General features: G+C 42.6%; 1 protein-coding gene across 1 annotated transcript in view; it reads right to left on the bottom strand.

Moving 5' to 3' along the window:
• LOC120027213 (importin subunit alpha-7) overlaps positions 1-13206 on the bottom strand; it is a 30867-nt gene that overhangs the window by 7694 nt on the left and 9967 nt on the right. The window contains exons 3-10 of the mRNA XM_038972106.1: positions 12751-12946; positions 12164-12258; positions 11812-11943; positions 11475-11563; positions 11276-11375; positions 2132-2295; positions 1696-1900; positions 110-237 (exon numbers count right to left, since the gene is read on the bottom strand). Coding sequence (XP_038828034.1) covers positions 110-237; positions 1696-1900; positions 2132-2295; positions 11276-11375; positions 11475-11563; positions 11812-11943; positions 12164-12258; positions 12751-12946 — 1109 coding nt within the window. The remainder of the gene's footprint in view (positions 1-109; positions 238-1695; positions 1901-2131; positions 2296-11275; positions 11376-11474; positions 11564-11811; positions 11944-12163; positions 12259-12750; positions 12947-13206) is intronic.

The following is a 13206-nucleotide window of genomic DNA, read 5'->3' as shown; positions in this document are numbered from 1 at the left end:
CCTGATCAGTTCTGGTGAGGTGGGCGTGGCTTTATACCTGATCAGTTCTGGTGAGGTGGGCGTGGCTTTATACCTGATCAGTTCTGGTGAGGTGGGCGTGGCTTTATACCTGATCTGTTCTGGTGTTCCTCCAGAGGTGGCGTTAGTGATGGCCCAGGCTGCTTCCTTCCTGGTTCTAAACTCCGCCTTCTGCAGGATGTCGATCAGCACAGGGAAGATGTTGGCGTCGATCACCGTCTAGGAGAGGAGAAACGACAGGAAGTGAAACGGTTGAGCGGAGACAGATGCCCGCAACCTATTACTGGAGAGAGGCAACACAAGCCCTTTGTCCTTTATGCAGACGTAAGACTGACATATCACCCAGATCTTGAAGACCTCTTTGGATCTGTATAGTGTCTGTACTGTACCAGTCTGTGTTATGCATCTGTAACTGTAGAGGACGGTATCTGAGCCCTGAGATAATACAACGATCATGAACACGTCTGTTTATCTGTTGGGTATGTCTGTCTGTGTAAAGTCTGGACCTCACCTGTATCTGAGCCCTGTTGCCAGCTGTGATGTTTATCTGTAGTGTCTGTCTGTCTGTGTGTAAAGTCTGGATCTCACCTGTATCTGAGCCCTGTTGCCAGCTGTGATGTTTATCTGTAGTGTCTGGATCTCACCTGTATCTGAGCCCTGTTGCCAGCTGTGATGTTTATCTGTAGTGTCTGGACCTCACCTGTATCTGAGCCCTGTTGCCAGCTGTGATGTTTATCTGTAGTGTCTGGACCTCACCTGTATCTGAGCCCTGTTGCCAGCTGTGATGTTTATCTGTAGTGTCTGGACCTCACCTGTATCTGAGCCCTGTTGCCAGCTGTGATGTTTATCTGTAGTGTCTGGACCTCACCTGTATCTGAGCCCTGTTGCCAGCTGTGATGTTTATCTGTAGTGTCTGGATCTCACCTGTATCTGAGCCCTGTTGCCAGCTGTGATGTTTATCTGTAGTGTCTGGATCTCACCTGTATCTGAGCCCTGTTGCCAGCTGTGATGTTTATCTGTAGTGTCTGGATCTCACCTGTATCTGAGCCCTGTTGCCAGCTGTGATGTTTATCTGTAGTGTCTGGATCTCACCTGTATCTGAGCCCTGTTGCCAGCTGTGATGTTTATCTGTAGTGTCTGGACCTCACCTGTATCTGAGCCCTGTTGCCAGCTGTGATGTTTATCTGTAGTGTCTGGACCTCACCTGTATCTGAGCCCTGTTGCCAGCTGTGATGTTTATCTGTAGTGTCTGGATCTCACCTGTATCTGAGCCCTGTTGCCAGCTGTGATGTTTATCTGTAGTGTCTGGATCTCACCTGTATCTGAGCCCTGTTGCCAGCTGTGATGTTTATCTGTAGTGTCTGGACCTCACCTGTATCTGAGCCCTGTTGCCAGCTGTGATGTTTATCTGTAGTGTCTGGATCTCACCTGTATCTGAGCCCTGTTGCCAGCTGTGATGTTTATCTGTAGTGTCTGGATCTCACCTGTATCTGAGCCCTGTTGCCAGCTGTGATGTTTATCTGTAGTGTCTGGACCTCACCTGTATCTGAGCCCTGTTGCCAGCTGTGATGTTTATCTGTAGTGTCTGGACCTCACCTGTATCTGAGCCCTGTTGCCAGCTGTGATGTTTATCTGTTGGGTATGTCTGTCTGTCTGTGTGTAAAGTCTGGATCTCACCTGTATCTGAGCCCTGTTGCCAGCTGTGATGTTAGAGATGGTCCAGCAGGCTTCTTTCCGGATGGACTCTTTAGGACTACTCAGCAGGTGGAGCAGACAGGGCAGGGCTGAACAGTTCAACACCACCTGTGTCTGGATGTCGTCTCCAGTAACGATGTTCCCCACTGCTCTCAGAGCAGGAGACGCCACCTTGTAGTCTGTGTGCCTGACAGAGGGAACATTCAAAAGTTACTACGCTGAACCTCCTGAAGTCTGCATACACACACACGCAACTCTACGAGGCGCCTGCAGAAACACACACACTTACATGAGCAGCTCTACGAGGCGCCTGCAGAAACACACACACTTACATGAGCAGCTCTACGAGGCGCCTGCAGAAACACACACACTTACATGAGCAGTTCTACGAGGCGCCTGCAGAAACACACACACTTACATGAGCAGCTCTACGAGGCGCCTGCAGACGCCGGAGTCGATGACAGCCTGGATCTTCTCGTTGGGTCCATCAGAGAGGTAGGACAGAGCCCAGCAGGCGTCTGCTAACAGATCTGAATCACTGCTGAACAACAGTCTAGACAGGACCTGCAGACAGGGGGACACCTGGGGGGGGGACAGACAGGGGGACAGTTAGTGTATTCTATCAGAGAGGTAGGACAAGGCCCAGCAGGCGTCTGCTAACAGATCTGAATCACTGCTGAACAGTCTAGACAGGACCTGCAGACAGGGGGACACCTGGGGGGGGGACAGACAGGGGGACACCTGGGGGGACAGAGGAACTGTTGGTCTGGGTTCTAAGAGTGTGTGAGTGAAGTTTGACGTTTTCCCTGAAGAGACCCTGAACCCCCCCCAAAAAAATTCCCTCAGTAGGAATAATGACAATCAACACTTCTCAGAACAATTACAGCCAAAAATCTTCACATTGACACAGGTCTATACCTGACTACATGATTGAATCACCCGTCCACTGTCACCATTTCAAGCGGTCACTAAAGAGAACCTGACCAACACTTCTGAAGGGGTCAAAGTTAACCGTGTTGACGTCACTGGAGGCTCCGCAGTAGTGGGAGTGTCCCAGCCTGGCACGTGTTCCTGTCTAAAAGCTCATTAGAAACATCAGCCCTCGCAGAGAAGCGCGAGATTGAACTTCCCCATTAGTCAGAGCCGGTCCTTGCCGTTCTGCCGCACTAGACGAGACCAGAAAAATGCTAAATGACGTTGAAAAGGCAATAACACATTTTCCAGACTTTGAAGTTAGGTTCAATTTTGGTTCTGAATAAAAAGTGAAAATACATTTTCCAGGATGATGAAAATAAATCAATATTTTCCGGACGTTAAAGTCAAGCCCATTTTTTGGTTCTGAATGATGAAAGTAAAAAATAAGTACATTTATAGACGTCAATGTTTGGGCACAATCAAGGCTCGTCCAGACCGGACAAAATCTGAACCAAACAGACGTCCATGATTGGTTCAGATTTGGACCCGACTAAAAACCAATGTCTGTGGACGTGGAAATCAAGGCCGGTCCGGACAACTTTTTGGAATTTTCTTCTGCCTTTCAGGACCGGAGCCTGTGGTTTTCTGAACATAACGCGCAACCCAAATGGCGTTTTTTGTTATAAAACTAATCTTTATCGAACAAAAATAACATTTATTGTGTAACTGGGAGTCTCGTGAGTACAAACATCCGAAGATTATCAAAGGTAAGCGATTAATTTTATTGCTTTTCTGACTTTCGTGACCAAGCTAATTTAAGGCTAGCTGTTCTAGCATTGATTGATACACTCACAAACGCTTGGATTGCTTTCACTGTAAAGCATATTTTCAAAATTTGACACCATAGGTGGATTAACAACAAGCTAAGCTGTGTTTTGGTATATTTCACTTGTGATTCCATGATTATAAATATTTTTAGTATTATTTTTGAATATGGCGCTCTGCAATTCAGTGGTTGTTTAGTAAAATGATCCCGTAATCGGGATCTGTGCGCCAAGAAGTTTTAAACAACTTAAAAGCAATGCTACCAAATACTAATTGAGTGCATGTAAACTTCTGACCCACTGGGAATGTGATGAAAGAAATAAAAGCTGAAATAAATCATTCTCTCTACTATTATTCTGACATTTCACATTCTTATAATAAAGTGGTGATCGTAACTGACATAAGACAGGGAATTGTTTACTAGGATTAAATGTCAGGAATTGTGAAAAACAGAGTTTAAATGTATTTGGCTAAGGTGTATGTAAACTGCCGACTTCAACTGTACATGGATTTGTGCCATTCACTGAACTGGACTGTGTTTACAGCATGAGCGGTTGTGAGTAGATGCGCTTATTTTGAGATCAAAGCGAGAGATGCATGTAGCCAAGTGTGCACATTGTTTATATCCTTTGCTAGTTAGTGAGTTATTGCTTCCTGCAAGAGCACAACACGTTTACATTTCTCGACTTCTTTGATTCAGGTAAAGAGCTTCTTTTTTTTTATATATATATATATATATATATATATATATATATATATATATATATATCTTAAAGTGACAGTGTTGTATTTTGAGACAGCTTACTCAAGTCTAAGTCTCATGGAATGTAGGCCTACATTGAACACCACACATTGGCTACTGACTGATAGAACAGCTATTTACATGTTAAAATGTTATGTCATTTCCCATTGGCCTACCATAAAACAGCACTCTGGTAGGTCTACAGTCATGGCCAAAAGTTTTGAGAATGACACAAATATTAATTTTCACGAAGTCCGCTGCCTCAGTGTCATTAGATATTTTTGTCAGATGTTACTATGGAATACTGAAGTATAATTACTTCAGAGGGACTTTGCAATTAATCTGATCACTCTTCATAACATTCACGGAGTATATGCAAATTGCCATCATACAAACTGAGGCAGCAGACTTTGAAAATGTATATTTATGTCATTCTCAAAACTTTTGGCCACGACTGTACGTTACGATCCCAGCCACACTAGTCTACATGGCTATTGTTAAAACAATTAACGCAGGTACAACCTCAGTGCTCACAGTAAACACGCACGTTCAAGTTTGTGCTCAGCAGACCTGAAATTAGCTGTGCACCCCCTCCCAAAAAATGTAGGGAACATTTATGAGAGTAATGGCTTGTTAGGGGGATGCCGCTGGCTGTCACATGTGATATGAAGCATTCATTCTGATAGGACAGATCTGACATCACGCTCTGAACGTGGATATTCTCTTTGTAGAATGCGTAGGGAAGCATTCTGTGCTAACGTGTCAATGATTTCGATATGAGAAACCAATACTCTTAACATGCTCTCTCCTCCTCATCTCATTTAACACAACTGATAGGGCTGAATACTACGCCCTCTCTGACACGATAACAGCCCATTAACATGGAGTTACTGTGACTAAGGGAAAGGTGATAGTCAAAAGGGAACCATCTTAGAGGAGGCTATTGGGACACAGCCACAGACTGATCTCCCAACCAAGGGTGAATCTCAAGTTTAAAAAAGGGCTTCCTGTCCCTCTTCTATTAATGCCAACAGAGAAACAGGGCTGAAGAGAGGTATAAACACTTTAGACTATTGAGAGAGTCACACAGGGTGAGAGATACTCCTGTCTCTTCACATACCGTCCCCTGGTCACATGCTGTCAGTAAGTCACTGGGGCTTTTCATGTTCTGGCTGGCTAGAGTCACTAGCAGATTAAACCATTAGCTAGCTAGCTAACAGGAGGGAATAACACAGCATTACAGACTAGCTCCATGGGAACTTAGACTGAGGCAAATAACACCTCATCTCCTACATAGGCCCTGGTCACTAGTAGTGCACTATAGGTGTCTGGATGCAAAAGGACTGACTTCACCTAGCGAGAGGTTATGGTTTACATTCAGAACTCAATGAGCCACTGCTTTCAACTCCAAGCGGTTTGGAAAAGTCTTTATATCAATTATGGAGTTAACCTACTTCTTTAGGCTTAGCTAGCTGTTACCGTTTAGATTGTAGCATACACACAGAGAGAGAGGTAGTGATATTAAGGACACACCAAACACACACAGAGAGAGAGGTAGTGATATTAAGGACACACCAAACACACACAGAGAGAGAGGTAGTGATATTAAGGACACACCAAACACACACAGAGAGAGAGGTATTGATATTAAGGACACACCAATCACAGAGAGAGGTAGTGATATTAAGGACATACCAAACACACACAGAGAGGTAGTGATATTAAGGACACACCAAACACACACAGAGAGGTAGTGATATTAAGGACATACCAATCACACACAGAGAGAGAGGTAGTGATATTAAGGACACACCAATCACAGAGAGAGGTAGTGATATTAAGGACATACCAAACACACACAGAGGTAGTGATATTAAGGACATACCAAACACACACAGAGGTAGTGATATTAAGGACATACCAAACACACACAGAGGTAGTGATATTAAGGACATACCAAACACACACAGAGGTAGTGATATTAAGGACATACCAAACACACACAGAGAGAGGTAGTGATATTAAGGACACACCAATCACACACAGAGAGGTAGTGATATTAAGGACATACCAATCACACACAGAGAGGTAGTGATATTAAGGACACACCAAACACACACAGAGAGAGAGGTAGTGATATTAAGGACATACCAAACACACACAGAGATGTAGTGATATTAAGGACATACCAATCACACACAGAGAGGTAGTGATATTAAGGACACACCAATCACACACAGAGAGAGAGGTAGTGATATTAAGGAAATACCAATCACACACAGAGAGGTAGTGATATTAAGGACATACCAAACACACACAGAGAGAGGTAGTGATATTAACTTTTTATGGCTGCAGGGGCAGTATTGAGTAGCTCTGTTTAAGGTGCCCATTTCAAACGGCCTCGTACTCAATTCTTGCTCGTACAATATGCATATTATTGTTATTATTGGATAGAAAACACTCTCTAGTTTCTATAGCCGTTTGAATTATGTCTCTGAGTGGAACAGAACTCATTCTACAGCACTTTTCCTGATATGGTGTGAGATTTCAGAAATCTTGGCCCCTGCTCCCAGGTCAGTTCATAAGTCCCTGTGAAGGCTATGATGCTACAAACACTGCCTACGCCTTCCTCTAGATGTCAGTAAGAGGTGACAATTTGAATGGAGTCGATTGCGCAATCAGGGCCTGTATAAAACGACAAAGACCGGATGTACCGTTCTTTTCCTGCTGCGCCTGACGCACGATGTACGTTGGACCTGCTCTCTTTCCAAGCTTGGGTTTAGCCAGTAATATTTCGCCGGTCATGTTTTTACTCGTTATAGGTGTTAAAGACATCATAAGGTAGTTAATTTAAACCGTTTTATAGCAATTTATATCCGTTTAGTGCGATTTTGAGGCAATTCTTGGTGATGCACTTTGAAGCGCCGGGCACGTTTCCAGTACCGGTCGAACGTTAGTGGGCATTTCGACGGACAATAGGACATCTTTCGACCAAAAGAAGATTAGACCCAAGAAAGGATACATTGCCCAAGATTCTGATGGAAGATCACCTCATAGTAAGAAATATTTAAGATGATAAATCGTTGTTCTGTCGAAAATTTTTAAACGCATATTCCGCCATTTTCTTTGGTATAGCTTCGCTTGGCGAACCCTGTATTGCACAGTAAGGATAATTTTAGAAATGTAATTCAGCGATTGCATTAAGAACTAATTTGTCTTTCGATAGCTGTCCAACTTATATTTTTTTAGTCAAGTTTATGAATAGTTAATCATGAGACAAGATCACTGTCAAATATGGCGCCCGACATTTTCAGGCTAGTTTTGCTAGTATTGTCATTGTATAACCACGGTTTTTTTGTGGCTAAATATGCACATTTTCGAACAAACTCTATATGTATGTTGTAATATGATGTTACAGGAGTGTCATCGGAAGAATTCTGAGAAGGTTAGTGAAAAAATTAATATATTTTGGCGATGATTACGTTATCGCTCTCTTTGGCTAGAATCAATGCTCTGGTAACGTTTGCACATGTGTAATGCTAATATAACGATTTATTGTGTTTTCGCTGTAAAACACTTAGAACATCTGAAATATTGTCTGAATTCACAAGATCTGTGTCTTTCCATTGCTGTGAGCTGTGTATTTTTAAGAAATGTTTTATGATTAGTAATTAGGTAATACACGTTGCTCTGTGTATTTATTCTAGTCGAGTTGTGATGGTGGGTGCAATTGTAAACTATGGTTTATACCTGAAATATGCACATTTTTCTAACAAAACCTATCCTATACAATAAATATGTTATCAGACTGTCATCTGATGAGGTTTTTTCTTGGTTAGTGGCTATCAATATCTTTATTTGGCCGAATTGGTGATAGCTACTGGTGGAGAGAAAAAATGGTGGACAAAGAAAAATTGTGTCTTTTGCTAACGTGGTTAGCTAATAGATTTACATATTTTGTCTTCCCTGTAAAACATTTTAAAAATCTGAAATGGTGGCTTTATTCACAAGATCTGTATCTTTCATTTGGTGTCTTGGACTTGTGATTTAATGATATTTAGATGCTACTATTTAATTGTGACGCTATGCTAGCGATGCTAATCAGTGTGGGGGGGGTGGGGGATGTTGTCATAGGTGTACCGACCTCGGGCTTGCAGCCATAAGAGGTTTTAAGGACATACCAAACACACACAGAGAGGTAGTGATATTAAGGACATACCAAACACACACAGAGAGAGAGGTAGTGATATTAAGGACATACCAATCACACACAGAGAGGTAGTGATATTAAGGACATACCAAACACACACAGAGAGGTAGTGATATTAAGGACATACCAAACACACACAGAGAGAGAGGTAGTGATATTAAGGACATACCAATCACACACAGAGAGGTAGTGATATTAAGGACATACCAAACACACACAGAGAGGTAGTGATATTAAGGACATACCAAACACACACAGAGAGGTAGTGATATTAAGGACATACCAAACACACACAGAGAGGTAGTGATATTAAGGACATACCAAACACACACAGAGAGAGAGGTAGTGATATTAAGGACATACCAATCACACACAGAAAGGTAGTGATATTAAGGACATACCAATCACACACAGAGAGGTAGTGATATTAAGGACACACCAATCACAGAGAGGTAGTGATATTAAGGACACACCAATCACAGAGAGGTAGTGATATTAAGGACATACCAAACACACAGAGAGGTAGTGATATTAAGAACATACCAATCACACACAGAGAGAGGTAGTGATATTAAGGACATACCAATCACACACAGAGAGGTAGTGATATTAAGGACATACCAATCACACACAGAGAGGTAGTGATATTAAGAACATACCAATCACACACAGAGAGGTAGTGATATTAAGAACATACCAATCACACACAGAGAGGTAGTGATATTAAGAACATACCAATCACACACAGAGAGGTAGTGATATTAAGGACATACCAATCACACACAGAGAGGTAGTGATATTAAGGACATACCAAACACACACAGAGAGGTAGTGATATTAAGGACATACCAAACACACACAGAGAGAGAGGTAGTGATATTAAGGACATACCAATCACAGAGAGAGGTAGTGATATTAAGGACACACCAATCACAGAAAGGTAGTGATATTAAGGACACACCAATCAGAGATCAAATCAGATTTATATAACACTAATCCTTATCCTATTAGAATGTTCTGACGACACCATCATTACTTCTCTGGCTCCAAACTATTCTACAAATGTGAACTATGTCTGACGCCATGCCTATTTTCAGCTGGGGGGGGGGGGGGGGGATCAGACAACAGCCCTATGGAAGTCTAAATGAAACCATCTCTATATTAGATGTATCCAAAGTAGAGGTCGGAATGGCCGATTTCAAGTTTTCATAACAATCGGAAATCGGTATTTCTGGGCGCCGATTTGCCGATGTAAAAAAAAATATATATATATATTTTTAAAAAATGTACACCTTTATTTAATATTTATTTAACTAGGCAAGTCAGTTAAAAACACATTCTTATTTTCAATGACGACCTAGGAACGTTCAGGGGCAGAACGACAGATTTTTAACCTTGTCAGCTCGGGGGATCTAATCTTGCAACCTTACAGTTAACTAGTCCAATGCTCTAACACCTGATTACATTGCACTCCACGAGGAGCCGGCCTGTTACGCGAATGCAGTAAGCTAAGGTAAATTGCTAGCTAGCATTAAACTTATCTTATAAAAAAACAATCAATCAATGACTGTCGTTGCTCCAATGTGTACTTAACCATAAACATCAATGCCTTTCTTAAAATCAATACACAGAAGTATATATTTTTAAACCTGCATATTCAGCTAAAAGAAATCCAGGTTAGCAGGCAATATTAACCAGGTGAAATTGTGTCATTTCTCTTGCGTTCATTGCACGCAGAGTCAGAGTATATGCAACAGTTTGGGCCGCCTGGCTCTTTGCGAACTAATTTGCCAGAATTTTACGTAATTATGACAGCATTGAAGGTTGTGCAATGTAACAGGAATATTTAGACTTATGGATGCCACCCGTTAGATAAAATACGGAACGGCATAAACGTTTTGTTTTCGAGGTGATAGTTAGTTAGATAGTTTCCAGATTAGTCAAAGGTATATGGTTTAGAGAGAAATAGTCGACGCGTTATAATTCATGTAATAACTTGCGGCTGAACTTGACAGGGGTTCCTTCGTTATTTTACCGTTCATGTCTTCTATAGAGAATGTCTTGATCTACTTCAAATAAGGTCTGTGTTTCGCGGAGGAGCAGACTGACAGGGGACCATGCAGACAAGCTCTGCTTTCTGCACTACAACCCAAAACTTCTTAACTGGGAATATTGAAGACCCATGAAAGCTGGTGGTTCGTTTTAACATGTTCTCATGTTATTTCAGACTAAATGATTTTATTTGTGTATTATATTAAGTTAAAATAAGTGTTCATTGTTCATTCAGTATTGTTGCAATTGTCATTATTACAAAAATGTGTGTGTGTATGATATATATATATATATATATTTTTTTTTTTATTATATGTATATATTTTTTTCTTCTTCATTTTTTATTATTTTATTTTATTTTTATTATTTTTTTTTTCATTTTTTAAATCGGTCGATTAATCGGTATCGGCTTTTTTGTCCTCCAATAATCGGTATCGGTATTGAAAAATCATAATCGGTCGACCTCTAATCCAAAGAGCCCTATGGAAGTCTAAATGAAACCATCTCTATATTAGATGTATCCAAAGAGCCCTATGGAAGTCCAAATTAAACCATCTCTATATTAGATGTATCCAAAGAGCCCTATGGAAGTCCAAATTAAACCATCTCTATATTAGATGTATCCAAAGAGCCCTATGGAAGTCCAAATTAAACCATCTCTATATTAGATGTATCCAAAGAGCCCTATGGAAGTCCAAATTAAACCATCTCTATATTAGATGTATTCATTGTCTTCTGATCTGATACCAGAGTAAAGGTTCGAGGGGCTGGAGAAGGGGGGGGGGTGGTTGGGACCGTGGGTGGGGTTAGGGTATTACCTTTTCAAATACAGGTGGGGGGCTCTTCCCCCTGCACAGGTTAGACAGAGCCCACACTGCATTCCTGGTCATGGTCAGTCTGGTGGATTTAGTCAGAAGCCTGGAGAGGAACCATGAGAGCAGTAGATATCAGAGGACACAGGACCTCCACTCTGATTTCACTGACACAGTGAACAGTCGTGTGATTGTGTGTGCTCACATTAATAGTGGTGGCAGGATATTACAGTTGAGTACGTAGTCTCTGCACACTGCACTGTCCCCTGCTATGTTACCCAAAGCCCACACCGCCTGGGAGAGAGAGAGACAGACAGACAAGAGACAGACACACAGAGAGAGAGAGAGAGAGACACACAGAGAGAGAGAGACACACAGAGAGAGACACACAGAGAGAGAGAGACAGAGAGAGAGAGACAGAGAGAGAAAAGCAGGTTCTGATCATACTAGGTCCAACACCACAGCTAGGTATAAATTAATCGACGGTCTTGTAATACATTTTTTCCCCATGACTGTTTATATGTACACGGGTCGGCCTTTACCTGTTCCTGAACATCTTCAAAGTCCGAGTTGAGAAGTTCTATAAAGATGGGTACTGCTCCTGCCTCGATTACTATGTTAGTCTGCATGGACGTACCTGATGCTATGTTGGTCAGGGCCCAGGCTGCCTCAAACTATACACACACACACACACACACACACACACACACACTTTATTAATGACATCGGTATTGTGTAATAAAACTTGAATACATAAATGTTATTGTAGACAGCAATAATTTACAATGATATCCACAATGTATTAGTAGCAAATGAAAAGTTTCTAGTATTTGTCTGGGTTAACTTTTCTATTTTACCAATACAAACTGTTTCCTTATATTTACAAGGTCTCACCTGTAATGTGCAGTTGACGCTCATCTTGAGGAACTCCACAAACCTCTCTACAATGCCTGGGGTGTTGATGACCTCGTCAATAGGTGGATTGGGTTCTTGGAACAGATCAGACAGAGAATATATGAGGTCTAACAATTAGCACCATGGACTCACAACCTTTTACACCCTAGAGAGAGGTAGCCGAATCAGCCCAGTTAGTGTTGGGCATGGAGCCGGAGGGACAACAGCCCCCCGGGAGGTAGGAGGTACAACAGCCCCCCAGGAGGTACAACAGCCCCCCAGGAGGTAGGAGGTACAACAGCCCCCCAGGAGGTAGGAGGTACAACAACCCCCCAGGAGGTACAACAGCCCCCCAGGAGGTACAACAGCCCCCCAGGAGGTAGGAGGTACAACAGCCCCCCAGGAGGTAGGAGGTACAACAGCCCCCCAGGAGGTACAACAGCCTCCCCGGAGGTACAACAGCCCCCCAGGAGGGACAACAGCCCCCCAGGAGGGACAACAGCCCCCCAGGACAAGGAGTCAAGGGCACGGCTATACACAGACAGGTTACAGAATATCCTGATAATATTCACTGAACAGCCTGGTACCTTTGGACAGTAGTTTCCTGAATGTCTGTGTTGTAGTGAGTTGAAGCTCTGGGTCCTCGGAGAAGAGCATTTCCACCAGGCGTCTAGTTAGGACTCCTTCCTCTGTGGCTGTGGAGTCCACATACGAGTCGACCAGTGGACTCTCAAACATGACTCCCTCCTCGTTCAACATGTCAACGTTTCTCCTCTTGAACAGCTGCCAAATACAGGAAAGCAACAGCAGATCAGTTTCTCTCTCTGTGTGTGTGTGTGTGTGTTCTGCCTAGGCCGTGTGTGGTAAGCTGTGCTAGGTGTTATACATGTGGGTTAGGTGTTCCAGGCTAGGTGTTCCAGGCTAGGTGTTCCAGGCTAGGTGTTCCAGGCTAGGTGTTCTACAGGTGTGTTATGTTCTGTACCTCTTCTGTTTAGACACTAGCAGTGGGCTAGATGTTCCAGGCTAGGTGTTCCAGGCTAGGT

The sequence above is a fragment of the Salvelinus namaycush genome, chromosome 32 (genome assembly GCF_016432855.1).
Source record: "Salvelinus namaycush isolate Seneca chromosome 32, SaNama_1.0, whole genome shotgun sequence".
Taxonomy (NCBI): domain Eukaryota; kingdom Metazoa; phylum Chordata; class Actinopteri; order Salmoniformes; family Salmonidae; genus Salvelinus; species Salvelinus namaycush.
Note: the sequence above shows the minus strand (reverse complement) of the source record. Positions and strands in the feature narration are given on the sequence as shown.